The sequence below is a fragment of the Leptidea sinapis genome, chromosome 8, assembly GCF_905404315.1.
Source record: "Leptidea sinapis chromosome 8, ilLepSina1.1, whole genome shotgun sequence".
NCBI lineage: Eukaryota > Metazoa > Arthropoda > Insecta > Lepidoptera > Pieridae > Leptidea > Leptidea sinapis.
The window spans coordinates 15,120,791-15,142,031 of NC_066272.1; the positions used below are offsets into that span (position 1 = coordinate 15,120,791).

The window sequence follows — 21,241 nt, forward strand, 5'->3', positions numbered from 1 at the left end:
TGTGGCTTCATCTACTGGATCTACTTTACAGATGATAACCTGCTCTACGCCAATATTTGCATATTAGGAAATTGACTTGAGATGTCGCTAGTGTACCCTCACTTCTAGGATTAATACACAAATAAAATTTGAAAACATAATTTTATGAACGTTCTTTTATTTGTGGTTACATGATTGTACGAGTGTCGCAATATAGCGCAAGAACACACAAATACGCGCTGACTTGTTGGAGTCTTGCTTGCATGTGCGCCTCTCGTAACAAATATAGGACGACAAAACCGCAGCTATGTGCAAGCAATTGGGACTCATTCTCACAATAACGCATGCGATATTATCTATCTATAATAACGTGCCTGTGTGGGGGAGCCTTAATGGTCCGTTTGTTTACATTCCGTATCCCATCTCGTTGGCTTTAGTATAGATAATGTGAATTCGTGTCGTACCTCTGTGAATCCAATCATTGGCACAGGAATGTAATTCTCCGGGTCTGGGTTGTCAGCCTGTGCTTGCTTCCAGAGTCGCAGGTCCATACCTGCAGGAATATTACATTAACATATTATTGCAACTGAAGGAACATTGTGTCAAGTGTACACCTCAAAATGGGCTCGAAAAAGGCTTTAATCTAGGGGTGTTATCACGCAACATAGGCGCAGAGTAGGCGTCGTTTTTGCGGAAAATAGTTCGTAGTAGACTTAAGTGATAACCGCCGCCACTAGGAATCACTAAACACAAATTAAAGAAATATATCAAAGCATCTTTTTACAATGAAGGTTTATAGCTCGAAGGTCGATAATTTTTGAAAACAAAAACAATAATACGTGGTTGACACTGAAAGTTTTTAGAACTGGCCAGTTAGAAACATTGCTAATGAAAACTTTTTTTGAATTTCAATTTTAGAACTCTTTGGTAACTTTGGTAGTATATTGCATTCATTTGTTATTTGTTTTTGTGAATTGGCGGCAAATCTAAAACTCTTGTTACACGTGAAAATGAACCTAACGCGAGAAAATTCTCGGTCAATAAATTATTATGACTTTCGTTGTGGGCTTACTCAACAACAAAGCTATGATAGGCTGCGATTAGCATTTATTAATGTAGCCCCATCTCGTGCCACTATTTACAAAAGCTTAAGCGTGGACGTACCAATCTCAATGATGATACGCGTGAGGGACGTCCTTTAACAGCGACTACTGAAGATAACATCAGTACTGTGCGACGCATGATACAGGAAGATAAGAGTGACCTATCAGCAGATACGGGCAAGCCTAGGCATTGGTATGAGTCAAGTTCAAAAAATATTACACGAACATTTAGGCGTCAGGAAGCTTTGTACCCGATGGATTCCCCATACTTTAACCGACGACCAGAAACACCTTCGCATGGACTGGTGTCGCCAAATGTTAGATAAGTTCAACGGCGGTGACTCAAATGCTGTATTGCAAATGACATCGTCACAGCTGATGAAAGCCGGATATATTGCTACGAACCCGAAACCAAACGACAATCAGCTCAGTGAAAGGAAGAAGTCAAGGAAAAAAGATGATTGCCTCATTATTTGGTGGGAAAGGTCATTTCACGACAGTTGTGCTAGAAGATGGAAGGAGAGTTACTGCAGACTGGTATGTCAATCGCTGTTTGCCTGTTGTCTTGGAAAAAATTCGACAGCAGCGCCCTCGAAGCAGGATCCTGCTTCAACACGACAATGCATCAGTGCACTCCGCAAAACGGACTGTTGAATATTTGACTATGGCAGGTGTCGAGATAATGAGTCATACGCCATACAGTCTTGACCTGGCGCCCTGCGACTTTTATTTATTCCCATTAACTATAGGTAAAATTCGAATTTTTCGCTTTACGAGCCCTGAAGATGCGGTGAAATGGTACGAAAATGCCATAGAAGAGACCCCAAAGGAAGAATGGGCCCACTGCTTTTCAGTGGTTCCATCGAATGCGACGATGTGTAGAGAGGAACGGAGATTACATCGAAGAACAATAAAAGTATTGGCAACTTTCTACATTAAGCCCTTTTTCGTTTTCTAAACATTTTCAGTGTTACCTAGGTATTAGGATGAAACCCATTGGAAAAGGAAGAGAATATAACAAAAATGAAATGAAAAATAAATGACGGGCGATCTGAGGTCAGGAAGTGGAAAAAGGGAGAAAATAAACGGTTTATCTTGATTTCCGGCGAAACTACAAGTCCTATGGAAAAAATGGCAAAGGTGTAGGTAATAAAAGGATCTACAACTTTTGATATTTACACACTTTTTTCACATAACCTGAAAATATATGTGAAAAATTCAAATAACGAGTTTATTTTTATCTTTTACAAAAAAACAATTTTATTAAATATTGTAAAAAGTTGCGTTTTTATGTCCCAAGTACACCGCAATTTATTCAATTTTTGACTCAAATATCGGAAAATCCGAATCAAAGATCAACTGAATGAATTTCCTACATTTCTACTTATTGACGAAGAATATTTTAAGCAACTGAAGTAAATGCGATGATGTATAGATATAGCAGTTGAATGGTGTAATTTTTGAAATGTTTTTCATATTTCAGCCTTGTTTTTGTACAACGTGATATGTCCATATGTTTAGAACGTCATTGAGTGTAGTTTGACCTGGGGGTGGTGAGTTCAGGTACTGCTGCAGCATGTGGCTCGTGGGCTTGGTCACGGGTGCCACGTGGCCGCACCCCGCGCTGTTCAACGTGCTCCGCGGGCTGCCGTTGTTCAGGAACGTGCTCAGTTCCGACGCATTAATATTCATGTTGTTATTCTTATCAACCACGTACACTACGACCTGTAAGAAAAACAGTTATATTCTTAAAAAAAAATATTTAGCCAAAACAAAAACGCTAAAGACATACTACATGTAGCAGACCGAAATATCCCATTTAAGATCCTGGGCTCCTCCCCATTTGCAAAAATCGGAAATGGAGAGTCCGCAAAAGGTTTTTTTTTTAATGAAAATACTGGACGAGACGAGCAGGACGTTCAGCTGATGGTAATTGATAGACCCCATTACTAATGCAGTGCCGCTTAGGATTCTTAAAAAGCCCAAAAATTCTGAGCGGCACTACAATTGCGCCTTGAGACATAAGATTAACATCTTATGTCTCATTTGCCCAGTAACGGCGCCCTTCAAACCGAAACACAGACACAAAATGTCTGCTATTTGATTGTGTGTGGTGGGACAAAAACTACTTAAAGAGGATGAGTTGTCGGTAAAATTTACCGTATTTTAACCCCCTAAAGGCTCCGACACCGCTAACTGGACACACTGTATTATAGTTATGGTAGCACAATTAGGCCACCCAAGTAACCTAATGGAGTAGGAAGTGTGAGATATAGAAAATAAAGTAGGTGGAAAAAAACATATTAATAATTTGTTTCTTTTTTTGCGATGTCACTTTTTAATAACATCAAAACCAGCCAGATAAAGGCATAAAAGACATAAATTTTCTCAAAATTGATTCCTTTTGAATTATTTTTGATGTCTTTTTAACCAACTTCAAAAAAGGAGGAGGTTCTCAATTCATTTTTTAATGTTTGTTACTTCAAAACTTTCGACTGGGTGAACCGATTTTGATAATTCTGGTGCCTCCCGTGTGGTCCCATTGTAATTGGTAAATTGTCCAGATCTGACAATGGCATCCATGCGAAAACCATAAAAGTCTTAAAGTTATACATACTTATAGCAAAGTGATTGATAAATTTACGAATAACTTAATATCGCGCCATCCGATTTCGATGGTTCTTTTTTTAATGGAAATGATATACTTCGAAGATAGTTTGGTGAGAGTTTGGTTAGGTTCTGATTACGGAATCTCTTCAATTCTTAGGAGCCTCAGCCAAATCTTTTTTATGCTATCCGAATATTTAAGTCATCTAACCATAACATAGTTATAGTCAAGTAATTGTCGTAGTCAAATATGATGATCAATGGGACTTTAACGACTTATAGTAAGGTTGCGATCTGTGGCAGAATTTCTTACTGTATGTAATCAAATTGCAAAGCAAATGCAAATGAACGTTATAATTTTTTCATTGAAAAATTTAGTATATCTACATCTACATATTAAGACAAATTGTTAGTTAGTGTACTTCAAATTCACTAAAAATCTAAAAAAAAAATATTTTAACAAAAAACAACCGCCTTAAAAACACTATCCCAAAACAATAGATATAATATGCATTAAAAAGTATAAAAATAATTGCGTATTTTTATACAATCTAACTAATTAATCCAATTCTAGTTACGATTATTGTATTTTTTGGAGTCGGGTCATCGAAGATAGGTTTGTAACTACGTACATAGTTATAGGTGAGATGTGCTTGAGTCGTGAGGAGGCGAGAGGCGAGAGCGGGTCGCGGCGGAAGGCCACCAATTCCAAAAATAACAATAATCGTAACTAGAATTAGATTAATTAATTAGATTGTATAAAAATAAGCAATTATTTTTATACTTTTAGTGCATATTATAACTATTAGGGTTTTTGAAGTCGGTTGTTCCTATGTTAAAATATTTTTTTCTAATATACTAAATACTACTACCGCTTCGGAAACAAATGGCGCTCTGAGAGAGAAGAAGCGGCGCAAGAAACTGTCCCAGCATTATTTTTTGCGGTGTTTTTAATGAAATTGTACTGTCATTGCTATTGCTATAAAATAATCATGATTCCCAGGCTGACCGATCACTTAGATATTCAGCTGTGGACTAGTAGGATTTACGATAGAGCCATTTTAATGAAACATTTAAATTTATTTATAGATAATGCCTGAACAGTGGCTGGGACTTTATTATTAAAGAGTGTACATTTACAAACAGTACTTTAGGACTTTATTATAAAAATGTATACATTTACAAACATTACAACAGAAGAGATGTTAATTAAAAATATATACCTACTATAACTTAGATAATTTTCCGTCTAGATAGACAACTCTTGCTGCTAGACAACCGATGAAAACAGGCCAGGTTTATTACTTTAGTATGCCTGTCAAGCTACGTCTTAAACTCGCGATTTGTATGTCACTTTGTGTCAGTGTGCGTACATTGCTCAAAATAGAGGTTGACTATCAATCTCAATTTTTTCCATTTTCATAGCACAGTCTATCAAGACGTATAAATGATCTAAGTGCACGAACAGATTTTTTCTACCAGCTATTAATTATATTATGTAATGTGACAATTACCTGACACTTCTTTTCTGATAGTGCTTCAACAGTTTCTATATTAACAGCAAGATTAGGTTTGTTCCCAAGAAGGCCTGATAATGATGAAATGAATCCCTGCTGGTTATTTCTGAAACAGATACAATTGTTTTAGAATACGTAAGACATTAATTTGGAAAAATTTGTAACAGTCTGAGAAAAATTGGTACTGGGTGGTGCCAGGCCAAAAATGCAGCAATACTCCATGTGTGGCCGGACCTGCGCTTTGTAGAGCGCTAGAACGTGGGCCGGATTGAAGTATTGCCGTGCTCTCTACTAATTAATGACGCCCAGGTTCTTCAAAGCCAATTTGCAGTAGCAAAAGCCCTGCAAATGACCGCCGAATTGGCAATCGCTCAAGATTTCGATACCGATACAATGCTAGGCGTTAAGTGTTCTCGAAGAACGGTGATACTGTTGTATCAGTGGGGTCTTTTTATATAGCAAGATAGAAAAGGAAAGCAAATCTGAATTGATACTGTAACTAATTTTAACAGCTACACTTGACATTAGCTCCTTTGTGTTTTAAATATTTAACCACTGGCTAACACACAAATTGGTCACACATTAGTATATTCATTGTCTATGGCTATTAGACAAATTTATACCCACTTTATTTCCTGTTCCGGTTTGTTGAAGATCATGGCGACGTGTCCATCAGCATCATCTTTACCACAAATTCGGGAGTAGCCCACAGCTTTGAAGCGGCATAACGGATTTTGTTCATTTAATTCAAGAGCTGGTGCATTTCGGCTGTAGTATGCTTGACCTGACAAACAAAACAGAATCTTTAAATTTATGAACGATGCGGGACACGCGACCCGCGACGTCTTGGGTTCCGAGCGCTCTTATCCATTGAGCCAACCGTTCGAGTACGCATGGTTCGAGACAGCAGATTAAAATAATAATAATAATATTGACACACTTTTACACAAATTATCTTGCCCCAAATTAGGCATAGCTTGTGCTATGAGTTGCAAGACAACGATATATTTAATACGATATACGATTACTTACTTAAACATACATATTATAAATATGACTCGGAAACAGACATCCACATTCATCATATAAATGATTGCACCTACCGGGATTCCAACGCGAGACCTCTAGCTTAGTAGACAGGGTCACTAACCAATCGGTCTATAAGGGTCGTCAAATGGACAAAAATCATAACAGAATGTCAACCACGAGATGGAAAATGGAAACAAGGCAGACAAGTCATGAGATAGGAAGATGATTTAAAAAAAAAATTGTGCTATTTGAACTAGAACAGCATAGGACAGGAAAATATGGAGGAAACTGGAGGAGGCCTATGTGTCACAGGACACGCTGTTAAATTGAAATATAAAAAAATATGTATTGTACATGGCAGTAGTGACTAAACAATCTAATTTAATATAATATGTATTACTTGAGAGATACATTGTATTTTTTTATAAAGTGGCCAAGTGTGAAATTGACTCGCCCATGAAGGGTTCCGTAGCAAAAATTAAAGAAAAGTACTGACTAGATCTCGTTCAAACCAATTTTCGGTGCAAGTTTGCATGGTCAGGTTGGATCATATATTTTTTTTAGTTTTATCATTCTCTTATTTTTATTTTAGAAGTTGCAGGGGGGGGGGGATACACATTTTACCTCTTTCGAAGTGTCTCTCGCACAAACAATTCAGTTTAGAAAAAAATGATATTTGAAACCTCAATATCATTTTTGACGACCTATCCATAGATACCCCACACGTATGGGTTTGATGAGAGAAAAAAATTGAGTTTCAGTTCTTAGTATGAAGAATGTATTGTTGTTTTTTTTTCTATTTTTGTGTGAAAATCTTATTGCGGTTCACAGAATACATCTACTTACCAAGTTTCAGCAGTAGAGTTCTTATAGTTTCGGAATAAAGTGGTTGTGACATACGGACGGACGGACAGACATGACGAATCTATAAGGGTTCCGTTTTTTCCCATTTGGCTACGGAACCCTAAAAAAGGTATACTGGTAATGGCATGCGAGGACCAAGTTAATCTATTTATTTAAAACATAAAGGATTTTTAAAATTGATATTGTCACTACATGATGTTGTGCTAGTTTAGCTAATAACGTAATAACTTCAGACAGAAGGACCCTTAAGTTGTGACTAAATAAATTGACAGACTCATCTCAGACATGGATCTCACAGCTTTTTACGGTAGAGGAATTAAGTTGCGAGATATGGATTTTTTTACAAGTTAAAAATTTTAAAAGAAAATTGATTATAGTGGAATATTTCTTCTGTAAGTAAAAATTTTGAATGATGTATTTAATACATACCATTACCCCACTGCGCTTGCAATAAGTTCCACTTGGCAAGGACCTGGTCCCTTTCGTCGCCAAACACAGCACAATTGAATACAGCTGCGACTAGAGCTTCGTGGGCATTCGAAGGCCCCGGGGCCTGTTGTTGTTGCTGCTGTGGCTGAAATTTCGAGGAAACCCAGTACAACTTAATGTATCACTTCGAAAAGTAAAACAACTATACTACAGGCATTCATAGGGTTATTTCCGAACCTCGACGATGACTGAAATCTTTTAAATAAAAATTATTGAAGTGGACGTTACTTTGCGGAAATCCATAATTATCCAAATGTTTTGAGTTTTCCTTAGTGTTAATTACGCCAATATTTGTCTTAAAATAATTCGACACGTGTTTCGCCTCTACACGAGGCATCCTCAAGACATGTTGACTCACCAAACTGTGCCACAAGACTCAATCTTATCGTGAAAACGCCCTAGGTTCACCCTAAGTCCAGTGTGGGTTAGGTCCACTTCACACACAACATTCTCTTCACAGGTGTAAGGCTGCATTTAGTGCTTGACCGACGGTCAGCGCTGACGTCGGTCAAGCGTAGTTATAACAGTGAAAACATATGAACGTGTACAGTCCAGCGCCGATAATTGCTACACGCGTACAGCTACGTAGCGTAACAATATGAAAAAGTATGTTTTTATAGTTTTACAATATTTATAGCCACAATAGTTATAATTGACACTATTATTTTATAGAATAATCCTACTAATATTACAAACGCGAAAGTTTGTAAGAATGTATGGATGTTTGTTTATTACCCTTTCACGCAAGAACTACTGAATGGATTTTGATGAAAATTTACAATTATATAGCTTACACATCAGAATAACACAAATATAACGATTGGTGTCAGGTTAGTAGGAAAATATCTGCCGTCTGCAAGCTATTCCGGTGTGCGCAGCTAAAACAGCTTAGCCTTTCATGCTACATCATTTGAACAAATATTTTTAATAGTAAAGACGATGATCAACCGAGTGCGCGAAACTATGGTGCGGTCCGGCGGCGGGTGAACTACTAAATAGATTTAATTCAAATTTGCAATATTTACTAGAGGTGGGAACTACATCATGATATATTCTACACATTATTACGCTAGATGCATAATATATATTGTTGCTGCTTCATAGCGTCTTCGCGGATGACGTCGCGGGCAGCAACTAGTCAACAATTATGTCTAAGTACAAATATCACAAAATGTTTACCTGTTGTTTCTGTTGCTGGCCAAAAGCTGGTGTCGCTCCAAGCCCTGTTCCGAAACCTCCAAACCCTGTTGTAGCAGGTTTCCCAAATGAATTGCCAAATGTAGATCCAGTACCAAAGGCTGAAGTGGTACCAAATGTATTTGTCCCAAACGTTGATTGTTGCTGTGGTGCACTGAATGATGTATTTGCACCAAATCCTGTGCCAGTGCCAAAGGTACTTGTGCCGAATCCTGCACCAAACCCTAAAAAATTCGACAATTACAACAGTGCAAATCACTTAATATGACCATTTTCCTCCTCGACTCGTCCCTTACTTTCATACAAAAACCTCTGCACTTAGGAACTATCCGTTACACAAATTGTGAAAAGGTGCTTGCGAGTGATTGGGATATAGTGTCTGTTTAAGCTTATAAGTCGATGTGTCAGTTTGAGTGAGATAGTGCAGGAATCGCCTATGGGAACGGGCTAGAAGATAGGAATAGAGACATCACTGCCATATGAGCACAATCATTTCACTTTGCACTTCTAAAACACAGTCTCCTGACACAAAAATTTCCAATTGCATCTAATTACACTAGAAACCAAACCCAAGAAGGGAGGAGTCAAGTACAAGTGCACTATACTAGCGGCACGCTATGATGGCCGTTTTGACATAATTATTATAATAGTGATGTGAAATGTGAATTTATTCTCGAAAAAAATATCTTGAAATCTATTAGTTTTTGTTGCAAGTAGTACCTACCTGATTAAAAAGGTTTAATAAAACAAAAATATGAATGTTTACTTAATATATTTGAACGAACTGAATATTGGAATGAAAATGAATATACATACTTTATATGGACGTAAGAAACATATGAATACAAAAAGAGACCAAAAAAAGGTGTAACAAAAGGCCAGATTTAATCAGATTCGTCCATACTGCTATTTTCACTGTCGTCGCTGCTATCATCACCTACATTAATTATAATTTCGTTTTCACATCACTTTCATAATCTTATTAATTTAACAGTTCTATTCACAACCTTTGCCCAGTCTCCTTTAGTGTGACTAAGCTAGTGTTCACAAGCTTCTTCTAATATTTTTACAATTTTTGTTGTGGTAAATGGGGGCTCTGTATTGCGTCTTGTCTTTCGTCAATGACGTATCGGGTCTCGGTTGGTTTGTTTTCTTTTAAAAGACGTACTTATTCCGCTTTTAACATTTTTATGTTTGCATCTACGCCATTTTTTTGAAACCATGCGACTATGTCAGCTTAGTTTTGGGATTGGGCAGGTGGCTTGTCAATTTGCATCAAGTGGTATGCGGCGCTGTCCATAATTATAATAGATGGTTCAGGGAGGCTACACAACATTGAAGTATAGTATAATAACATATAAGTGATAGTCTCCAGTGGTTTTGACGCAAAAGCCATGAGAGAACCTTCGACAAACCCGTTGATGGTTCCGGCGTGACAAATTATAAGTCGCGATCCTTTTTCAACAGGAACTTTGGACGTAGATGCTGCAGTGTCATCGGTCCAAGAACGTTTTACAGTATGGTTAGCATTAAGCCATGTTACATCCAAAAACACAACATTTTGCCAATTCAATTTCTTTCGCTTGCCGTAAAAATCAATTCTTTCCATCAATATTTTTTCGTTTGTAGCAGTAGAAGAATAATCCAGCTTCCTTAAGTGATTGCACTAACTTTTTTCTTGTTGGATACTCCTTTCGTAAATAGTAGCCGTACACATGTCTTCGGATTGCATCGGCAACAAAGCTATCGATGCCTATGACTGGTTTTGCTCGTTTTCTCTTTTTTGGTGTGTGAAGTTTATTTTCTTCTGTGCCAGTCTCGCCATATTTTTCTTAATTTATTCGTCTAACAGTTCGTTATCCAATATTAAGCGCATCAGCTAGAGGTGGCCTAAACTGTTATAATTTTTCAATGAATTATACTGTTGTGTTATATTTTCCTAACTGTTGTTGTAAACTGTTATAATATATATTAGATGTTATAAATTTTAGATAGGTAGATGGTATTTTTTGTTGTGCTTTTTACAAAGCTTTTTTTTACCTGTGTAGGTACCTACACAAAACAATCTTATCGACTAATTAGTTAAAGAAACTATTAACTCAACGTATATTTACACTATACACAAAACTTTTATTTTTACACTAACACAGTCTTGTCTATACATACCTACATTACATAAAAAAAAATAACTCAAGACGTATTATATATTTCACATATCCATTTAATTTGCAATTCATACTATAGTTTTTAAAAACATTTTACTTCAAAATGATAATAATAATTTTCAAAACACAGTTTGTCAATTTAAAAAATTGCAAATAATGATTCTCATTGGAAATATAATTAATGACAGTGTTGTTTTAACCAAAATGTTATTTATCTTCGTCTCATCGCAAGTCGAAATAGCTCTAATGTTTATAGCAAGAGTGTTTACAATACTTTTCAATCTAAAACAACAGTGTTATAATTTTATATTTGTTCGTCGCAAGTAAAAATTGCTTTTATTGTGATATGCGAAGTGTTCACATTACTTTGAATACTAAGCACTTACTAAAGCGAATTGGAAAAAGGGCCATCTGTTAAAAAACATTAAATTTACAAAAATTTTAATAAAAGAAACGCACCACTTTCCGATCGTGTACATAGATGGCGCTGTAATTAAATTTCCAACGAATTTTAATAGTACGGAAATAATTTATATATGTAATTATATTATAACAGTCTAGTGGCAAATTTTATAATGTGTTATACTGTTGTAAAAATATATTGTAATATATAATGTGTTGTGTGTTATAACGCCCACCTCTAGCATCAGCTACGCGTTCAACAACTGACGTTAAAGGTAAAATTGGACCGTCATTTTGAGATTCGCGATCGAAATAGTTACAAAGGCGTATAACGAACTCATGTGTCCGACTGTTTAGAAGAGTTCTCTGCGTACGTTCGGACATATCGACGAAATCCACAACAAAAGGCGTAAACAGAGTCCAAATTAACGAGCAAGGGTCAACAGTAATGCAGTATCAATATCCGAAATCCAAAGCCAGGTCAAAACTATATCACAATCGCAGAGCAAATTGTCAGATTTGTACTTCTCGAAGGAACATCAAGTCGAAACTGCTTTGTTTAGCATTGAACATTGACGCGAGTTTGCCGGAGGTTGTAGTTGTGCTGGCCAGCGATCCTATGTGACGATCGTATTAGATTTAATTTTGAATTTCGAAAAACAAATGCCGTGTTTTGTGGTAAATAAGTACACCAATAATTAGAATCTTATAATAATTAGGGTCCCTAATATAGTTTATAAATCAATATAATAAATAAATTTTGTGTCCTAAAATTATACATTCGATAATTTTTTATGACTAACTGCACATCACTATTGACAATAAAGAACAGTAAATTGCTCCTTCAATGCAATTATTTATTAATATGAAACTTCAAGAGTGGACAAATGTCAAAACGGCTGTCATAGTGTGCCGTGTGTATAATGCATTGTAGGGCCTCCCCCTATTTCAATTATTGGCCAAAAGATACATACAGTTACTTGTATAAAACACCTGATGCTGCAAGATTGACTGATACATGATCAATCAATAGACTTAGCATGCTAACTTTGTGTTTGGCATTTGTATTGTATTTGGTTTGAAAAAAAATTATGTTTTTGTTTGAAGCCCCCATTTTACAGCTCACCTGTAGTTGGTTTAGCTGCAGCACTCCCGAAACCAGTCCCTCCAAACAGAGATGGTGCTGTTGTAGCAGGTGTTGATCCCAGGCTTCCAAATGGTGCTGTGAAATAAAAAAAAATATGTGAAATAGAAAAATCACACCTAAAAATGTAACATGCCACAAGTTACATAATAATAAGCTTCAACTGCTATACATTGCCCTATTTACTTCAGTTGTTTCAAATATTCTTGGCTAATAAGCAGCAATGTAAAACCGCCTATTTTTTTTTTATATGAGAGGGGGCAAACGGGCTAGAGGCTCACGGGATTGGGAGAGGTGAGGCAACCGCCCATGGACATCCGCAACAACAGGTGTGTCAAGAAATGCGTTGCCGGCCTTTAAGGTGGGCGTATGCTTTTTTCTTGAAGGTCCCTAAGTCGTATCTGTTCGGAAAGTATCCACGTAATGTCCGGTGGTGGAATTCAGCCGCTGGAATCAACCCGAACAGCTCCTCTGAGCACCCCCCGTGGTAAATGTGGTAGAAGATGCAGAGAGAACCCACATCTATACGCAATGCTAGAGAATCAAGCCGATCGGAGATGACTTGATCGTCGATGATTCGAGCCGCTATTCGTTGTATGCGGTCAAATGGAAGAAGCTGGTACTGGGGAGCACCCGCCCAGACGTACAGAGAGAACAGTACTCCATGTGAGGCCGAATTTGCGCGTTATAAAGTTGCAGGCGGTGGCTTTTAGTGAAGTACTGTCTCGCCTTACTGAGTACACCAAGGCTTTTTGAGGCCAGTTTGGCCTTCTCTTCCAAGTGACCACGGAACTGAACGTCGCTCGATATATCGATGCGAAGTATGCCAATACAGGCTGTGGCAGTTAGAGGAGAGATCTCGAATCGAGGGGATACGACAAAGGGAGACTTTTTAGTGGTAAACGCACAAACTTGTGTCTTCTTGGGGTAGAATTGAACTAAATTTTTTCGGCCCCATTCCGAGACTTTGCAAAGCATAATCTCGATTTCAGACACAAGTTTGTTCCGGTTCTCGTGGACGTTATCCCGGGACATGTTGGCACGGCTGGTGTAGGAAGCATACCCTGTGCTGTCGTCCGCAGCATATCATTGATATGCAGAAGAAACAGCGTAGGGGATTTACTTGCGGGACACCAGCGTTTATGGGTTTTAAGTCGGAGCATGCACCGTTGATAACAACCTTGATGCACCGATCAGCCAAAAAGCCCATTTGCACAACTTCTCGGGAAGCTTCGCTTGGATGGCAGTTTCGCTATAAGCGCTTTATTCCACACCCGATCGAAGGCCTTCACTATGTCCAAACTCACTGCCAAGGCCTCTCCCTTCGACTCAACCGCTTGCGCCCATTTATGGGTGAGGTATGCAAGAAGATTACCAGCTGAGCGACCCTGACGGAAACCGTACTGGCAGTCGCTGATCAGCTGGTGCCCCTCTAGGTATCCCAAGAGCTGGCGGTTGATGATCGACTCCATTACTTTGGAGAAAATGGAGGTAATGGCAATGGGGCGGTAGTTGGACGGATCTGAGCGTACACCTTTTTTAGGGATCGGGTGCACTAAAGCCGCCTTCCATAATTTCGGGACTACGCCTGATGAGTAGGAGAGCCGGAAAAGACGGGTAAGGACCGGCGCCAGTTCTGGAGCACATGTCCGCAGCACTATCGGGGGAATGCCATCGGGCCCGCTCGATTTGTGAATGTCCAAGGTGAGAAGCGCCTTAAGCACGGCGCCATGCCGGATTTTTACCTCCGACAAGTATGACTCGCACCGCGGAATATGCGGTGGTGGTGCACCTTGGTCATCCATAGTCGAGTTGGACGCGAAGATCAGGAGATCAGCTTTCTCTTTCGCGTCATGGGCCAGCGAGTCATCAACCCTGTGCAGTAGCGGAATGGCTGGCTGGCAGAAGTTTCCTTGGACAGCTTGGACCAGAACGCACGAGTTCCCGAGGGAAGGCGTGCAAGTCTCTCGCCAATTCTGCCAATGTGCTTCGACTTCGCGTCAGCAATAACTCTTTTGAAGGACCTGGAGGCATGATTATAGTGTTTTTTAAATTCGCTGTAATTCACATCCTTAGATACCACCGCATTGACCCAAGCCTGATAGCACTATTGCTTTCGGCGAGTGGCTATTTTGCAGGAGCGGTCTAACCATGGTTGGGACCTTCCACCGATAGGCACAGACAAGGATCGAATGAAGAGTTCCATGCCTTGCAGTGTGCATGCCACATCAGCAACAGCATCAGAAGCGGCATCTGGATCTCCCAGCGAAAAACAGATCTGCCTCCACGGGTAGGATGCAAAAAAGCACCGCATCTCGTCCCACTCTGCTGACCTATAGTGCCACACGCGGCGACAGCCTAAGAAGCGGGGCCGTGTTAGGCGCGTCATCGGCACGGTGCAGTGGTCCGACGATTCCAGAGGAGGGTCAACGGAAACTAGGTAGCCGTCCGGATGTGAGGTCAACAGAAGGTCCAACAGTGAAGGTGTATGATCTTGCACATCTGGGATTCGCGTTGGCGCAATAACCAGTTGCGTCAGACCATATGCTAAGGCAAAGTCGTGAACAGATCGCCCTGCATGATCGGTGGTACGTGAACCTAGCCATTCGGCGTGGTGGGCGTTCAAAACGGCTAGAAACACGATCTCTGCAGTGGGGATCTGCTCCAACACGGAATCTGTAGCCATTTGGATGTGTTCGAGGAGCCGGTCAGTCTCTGCGTTACCACTATGGGACCTATACAGGCACGCATAGATTCGCGAATGGTCGTCGCAGTCTACAAGCAGCCAGATGATGGTCCTGTCCTTCAAGAAAACTCAGGCGTCGAGAACAGACATCCTCCCTGACGTAAACGCACACGCCAGCCCGTGGTATAAAGGAGTGTTCCAAATTATACCCCGGGTATGAAAGGTAAGATGAATCAGCCAGGGGGATATCTGTGTCTTGGTTAAAAAGAGCAGGGCCGGCTTCGCCTTCTCAAGGTGAAAGTGGACGGCATTTAAATTTGAGCGAAGCCCCCTGATTTTGCAAAAGTCCACAGCGAGTGGGGAGAAGGGTGGTTTGAGCCTCCTGCTCTGTTTGCCCCAAGTCAGCGCAGATTTGCCCCCTCCAGAATACGCGGGGCAGCCTAGGCAACCACTATTAGGTACAGGCCCTAATTGTGGACGCCCAGGGACGGATTCTCCAGGGCTGCATAGCCTTGTACCGTCCTGGTGTAGTCTATTTTTAGTTCATACTGCCATTTGTATTTGGGAGGTGTAGGCCTTCGGATACCCCACTCACCGGACGAAACACAGAGGCATAGCCGCTATTTCACGCCGGTTTTGAGTGGGGGAGTGGTATTTCTCCGGGCGTGCCGGCCCAATTCGGTTGTGTCCATGAGGACCCAACAAGGCACTACCACGCCTATATACATTTTAGCCAAAGGGCCTATAAGCAATACAGACAAGACAGTGACACTTGACACATGACTAAAGAGTAAAGTTTGCTTACATGGTCTCTAAGCACACTTTTGCCATTCCGCTATCAAACTGCCAATGAATAAGTCTGCCTCACCCACTCATTGTATTTATATTTAATGTGTGGAATTCATAATATATTCTCCTTAAATCAATTAATGTTTTTTTGTAATTCCTATTTTCATATGGTATTGAATTGTTCTTTTTCTTATTTGTTTTCTATGAGTTCTTATTTTTTCACTAATCTGTTTAATTGCATGATTTGCTTAGGTAATTTCCTGTTTAGAATAAAGGATCTTACTTTAACTCCAACCTTGCTTTTTTGTGTGTTTAAGTACATAAAATTTCTGATAGTCGCTGACATTTATCAATTGCAATTATATTATTTTTTTTTTAAATAAAACTTGACATAATCAATAATTACCAGTGCTAGTTGAACCAAGTGTTCCAAATCCTGAAGATGTTGTACTCGTACCGAAACCTCCGAATCCGGCTGTACTAGTTGTAGCAGTATTTGTGCCTCCAAAAGAAAATGCCGCTGTAATTTTATAGAAATAATAAATTAGACAATTTAAAATACAGTTCGCTCAAAAAAACAGATATAGTAGACAAATATAAAAAATACTATCATCATAGTTTTATTTAAAGTTGAGTAATATTACAATTTTAGGTTCGGTTCATGTTTACTTACGTTTTGTTGTGCCTCCAAAGGGATTGCTTTGTGAAGTCGTTGCAGACCCAAATGAGAATGACATTTTTACGTTAGAGTATGTTTATTATTTATTCTAATATGATTAAAATTGAATCTATACACTGTTTACTTTCTGAACTCATCACAAATTTTATTTACCGAAAGTAGGTAAGTAGTAACAACTAACACCTTTGAACTGACTTCAGAGTTCTCTCTTTTTTATTAAATTTATTAACGGCTTTGAACACAAGGCCTTTAAGCCGTGAGCCAATTCTCTCTGCAATCTGCACCACAGAACACAAATACGTTAACGAGATCTGCACCAAAGACTAAACTAGTAAACTACACTCTAACTTTGTCTTTCTTTTGATAATTTTTTTTTTATTCAATAAAAACACAGAACAATTACAATAAAATTAAAACGAGGTACAATTTGGCAGGAGACTAATGGAAACTAAATTGTTTCAAAACGGTCCATCCATTCAGTCTCTTTCTCACACCTAGGTTTTTGAGTAGGATACTTTTCTCACTCTCAAGCAGGCCTCGTCGATTATGCTAGTATACCAAAATTTTAAAACGCTTATCGCTATATCACCCTCAATTTAATCCAATTGAAAATATAGGGGGGTAGTGATTATGAATCACATATGAAGTATTCAGCTATAAAGGTATTGGTTTATTTATTAATGTGTGACTGTACACACACATACACACATTCCCAGAAAATCTGTGCTATGCCAGGCCTAATAGAACTAGTATGATTTGTTACTAGCGTATATATTGCAAGTCTATGGTTATCCTGATGTGATCTATGACTAACGTCAATTTTTTATTTGACATTTACACAAAACAGACTTCAGACTTGATTTGATAGTTGATACACATTGCACGAGATTTCTACATACATGAGAATTGTGATTTTTCAATTGCAATCAACAAGCACGAAGCATTTAACTTTTTTCTTAAGATCATCTGATTTCATCTTTTAAAATGTCTGATTGGGATACAGTTACTATTCTTCATAAGAAACCTCCAAAAGCATCAGCACTTAAGACTGAACAGGCCGTAAACGCAGCACGTCGCCAAGGTCTACCAGTGGATACTCAACAGAAATTTGGTGCAGGCACAAATAAACAACACATGACCACAAAAAATACAGCAAAGCTCGATCGAGAAACAGAAGAATTACGTCATGAAAAAGTTCCACTGGATTTGGGTAAATTGATAATGCAAGGACGTCAGAACAAGGGAATGAGTCAAAAAGATTTAGCTACTAAAATTTGTGAAAAACCACAAATCGTAAATGATTATGAAGCAGGACGTGGCATTCCTAATAATATTGTACTTGGTAAAATAGAAAGAGCCATTGGAATTAAACTTCGGGGAAAAGATCGTGGCCAACCCTTACAGCCAGGACCAAAGAAATAGCAGTTTTGGTAGTATGAAAACTAATCTCCAGTCATTGCATAATTTTTCTGTAAATCAACATCTAAGAATCTTTATAATTTCTGCTATCATATTGATCCCGATTTTGTATCTTTTAATGTGGTCAAATAAAAAAAAAATGTTAAATGCAGATGTGAAATGCAATAATTATAGTTATATTTGTTACTACTTGAAACTTAATTTTTGTCAATATTTTATTTCTGAAAATACCTTTTTAAATAAACATGTAATACAAATATGAGTATTTGTGCCTGCTATTTTTATTTAATAACATAATATATAGTGTATACTTAGTATGTATATTATAAGGTTGGTAACAGATCTCTACCGAACTACCTCTGGTTTAAGAGATGATCTTGGATGATGGTTTTTACTTCTCATCAGGTATGCCACTTGCAACCTCTATATATATATATATATATATATATATAATATAAATTAAAATCTGGAAGTTTTATATTAGAACCTGTAATAATTATTCATAGTCATGCCAAAATTCTTGAATAATGATTACACCAGTTAATGTAAATATTGTGTAATTCAAAATCTTACTTATTTTATATACAAGTACAAATGAGTGTAGGGTTACCTGATCACAAGTCATCTGTACCACATTTTGCAACACTAGAGTAATCACAGGTATTGCAGACCTTTTTTGAAGGTGTATATAATTCTATTAAGTAAGCCAAATTAATAATGAGTAACCATCTTTAGTGAGTGTTTATCAATTTGACAACTAACTTTAAAATAATCCTCACCTATTAAGATGTGGAATACCTGTATAGTGTGATTTGTAATGGATCTGTATTTCACATGCTAACAATCTAGAGTGAACATTGTTTGCTATGTTTTATAAGTCTATATTATGACACAAGTTACTAAAAACATTCACTTAATAGAGTAGTGGTTGTGCTGGTGTGAAAACAGAGTGTAGGCAGTGATCATATACCATCAGTAGACCTTTTGTTAGTCATTTTGTCGCCAGCATAGAAGAATAGAACTAACAAATTTCATTTACTGAATTATCTGATATGGTATTCAAAAACTCTGTAATAATAGAATGAATACAGTCTTTAATTTGGAAATTTACGCCAACCTAAAACATTAACAGAATATAATAGCAGAAATAATGCCTCCTTCATTCACATAAATCTAAGCCCGTGCATGTTGTATTCTCTAACCCCTTTCCTTCAAGCCCACTTTTGTTTATAGATAAAAATATAAGCTTTATATTTTTTGCAGTCAATCTTGTCACTCTTACTCCTCCTTTACACCAAGGTATTATACATGTATTTGACTAGTTTCATGCAATTTACAAATACAAGTTGTATGCAATGTTTTCAAAATATAAAAACATAAAACTTGTAGACAATATCTGTATGAAACTTGTTTGATGAAATTGTGTGTCACCTATTAGTTGTCTACATGTATATGATCTCATGTTTTATACTTGATGTAGGCTGTCAAACTTGTTTAAGACATGTCAGTGCATAAGTTAAGGAATTTGACAACACACTTGACTACTGGCACAGACAATAGAAAGTGAAGGTACTGCGGAACTTTGCTTCATGAGTGCAGTATACTTGTACATTGTGCACAATAAAATTCAAGAAAACCACGCACGTACTGGTCGCGCTCATTTTTGAGGAGACAACAGAAAGAAGGAGTCTATCGTTCCTTATTGAATGATTTAAGAATAGTTACTTGGTAATAGTACACATATAGATCTTAGACATGTTTGATACAGTCTGATACAAGGACAGCGTTCACACCAACATAACCCCTCGCTTACACCAAGAAACAAGTCTAAAACTTGTAGAATACTTGTCAAAACATAATTATTTGTTTTTAACATGTATTGCAATTGTCTGAAACATTCTAGCGTTCACACAGTTGCAAACAAGTTTTAATACAAGAATAAAACACATTTGCGTTCACATGTTATTAACAAGGATTGTTAATTTTATTGAAGTTTATGTATAATACTTATATAAAACAAGTTTTATACTCTATCCATGGTTGCTGGACAAAGTTTAAACATTTACCGGACAGACCGCTTTTTTTTTAGTGGAAAAGACGAATGGTCGAAGACATAAACTTTATTAGCAATATTTATCTAGGCTTATATTAAGATATATTGAAACACAAGGACCTCCATTACATTGCCGTGCTCGACCCATTCCACCTCATCGTTATGAAATAGTGAAGAAAGAATTCGAAAACATGATGCAACAAGGATTCTGCAGACCGAGTAAAAGTCCATGGTCTTCACCACTCCATATAGTACCTAAGAAGAATGGCGATATACGGGTATGCGGTGATTATAGACGATTGAACAGCTTAACCAAACCCGATCGTTATCCAGTGCCAAGAGTACAATATCCCCCACAATCGACCTCAACCGCGCTTACCAACAATTGAAGACCAGGGAACAGGACATAGAGAAAACAGCTATCGTCACACCAATGGGTTTAATCGAATTTCCTCGCATGTGTCCTAGTCTGAAGAATGCGGGACAAACATTTCAGCGATTTATTCACGAAGTGCTCCGTGGATTAGACTACGTTTTCCCATTCATCGACGATTTGCTCATAGCCTCAGCAAACGAGACTGAGCATCGCGATCACCTAAGAACAGTTCTTAGAAGATTGGAAGAAAACGGTATCACTATCAACCCCGCGAAGTGTAACTTAGGCCAAACGGAAGTCAAATTTCTTGGATCCATCGTATCAAAAAACGGTATACAGCCACCAGAAGAGAAGATTAAAGCCATTACCGAATATTCAAAACCGAAAACTATAGAAGGTTTAAGACGATTTCTAGGCATGTTAAATTTCTATCGTGACCACATACCGAATGCTGCATCAATACAAGCTCCGCTAAACGCTTACCTACACCATGTCAAGAAACGTGATAAAACAATAATTGAATGGACCGACGAAGCATCGCAAGCATTCGAAGAGTGCAAGAATAGCATATCTAAAGCTACCTTACTCGCTCACTCATCACATGATGCCTCTATCGCAATATTCTGCGATGCGTCTGACAATGCAGTCGGTGCCGTCCTAAAAGAAATTCTCAGAGGCGGAGAAGAAATACTCAGCGTATGAGAGAGAACTCTCAGCTGTCTATAAGTCAGTGAAACATTTCC

General features: G+C 38.1%; 2 protein-coding genes across 2 annotated transcripts in view; one reads left to right on the forward strand and one right to left on the reverse strand.

Annotated features, from left to right (window-relative positions):
- Nucleotides 1–16,883, reverse strand: part of LOC126965680 (probable nucleoporin Nup54) — a 28,925-nt gene extending 12,042 nt beyond the window's left edge. The window contains exons 1-9 of the mRNA XM_050809407.1: nt 16,645–16,883; nt 16,378–16,491; nt 12,479–12,574; nt 8,768–9,009; nt 7,529–7,673; nt 5,834–5,990; nt 5,204–5,312; nt 2,627–2,807; nt 444–532 (exon numbers count right to left, since the gene is read on the reverse strand). Of these exons, the coding sequence (XP_050665364.1) occupies nt 444–532; nt 2,627–2,807; nt 5,204–5,312; nt 5,834–5,990; nt 7,529–7,673; nt 8,768–9,009; nt 12,479–12,574; nt 16,378–16,491; nt 16,645–16,708 (1,197 nt within the window). The 5' untranslated portion in view covers nt 16,709–16,883. The remainder of the gene's footprint in view (nt 1–443; nt 533–2,626; nt 2,808–5,203; nt 5,313–5,833; nt 5,991–7,528; nt 7,674–8,767; nt 9,010–12,478; nt 12,575–16,377; nt 16,492–16,644) is intronic.
- Nucleotides 16,884–17,492: 609 nt separating this feature from the next.
- On the forward strand, nt 17,493–18,340 carry LOC126965756 (endothelial differentiation-related factor 1 homolog). Its single transcript, XM_050809515.1, has one exon. It carries the CDS (start codon nt 17,635–17,637, stop codon nt 18,070–18,072), a length of 438 nt encoding a protein of 145 aa, XP_050665472.1. The 5' UTR covers nt 17,493–17,634; the 3' UTR covers nt 18,073–18,340.
- Nucleotides 18,341–21,241: the final 2,901 nt, after the last annotated feature.

Coding starts and splice junctions, on each gene's coding strand:
- LOC126965756 (XM_050809515.1), top strand. CDS start 17,635: ATGTCTGATTGGGATACAGTTACTATTCTTCATAAGAAACCTCCAAAA.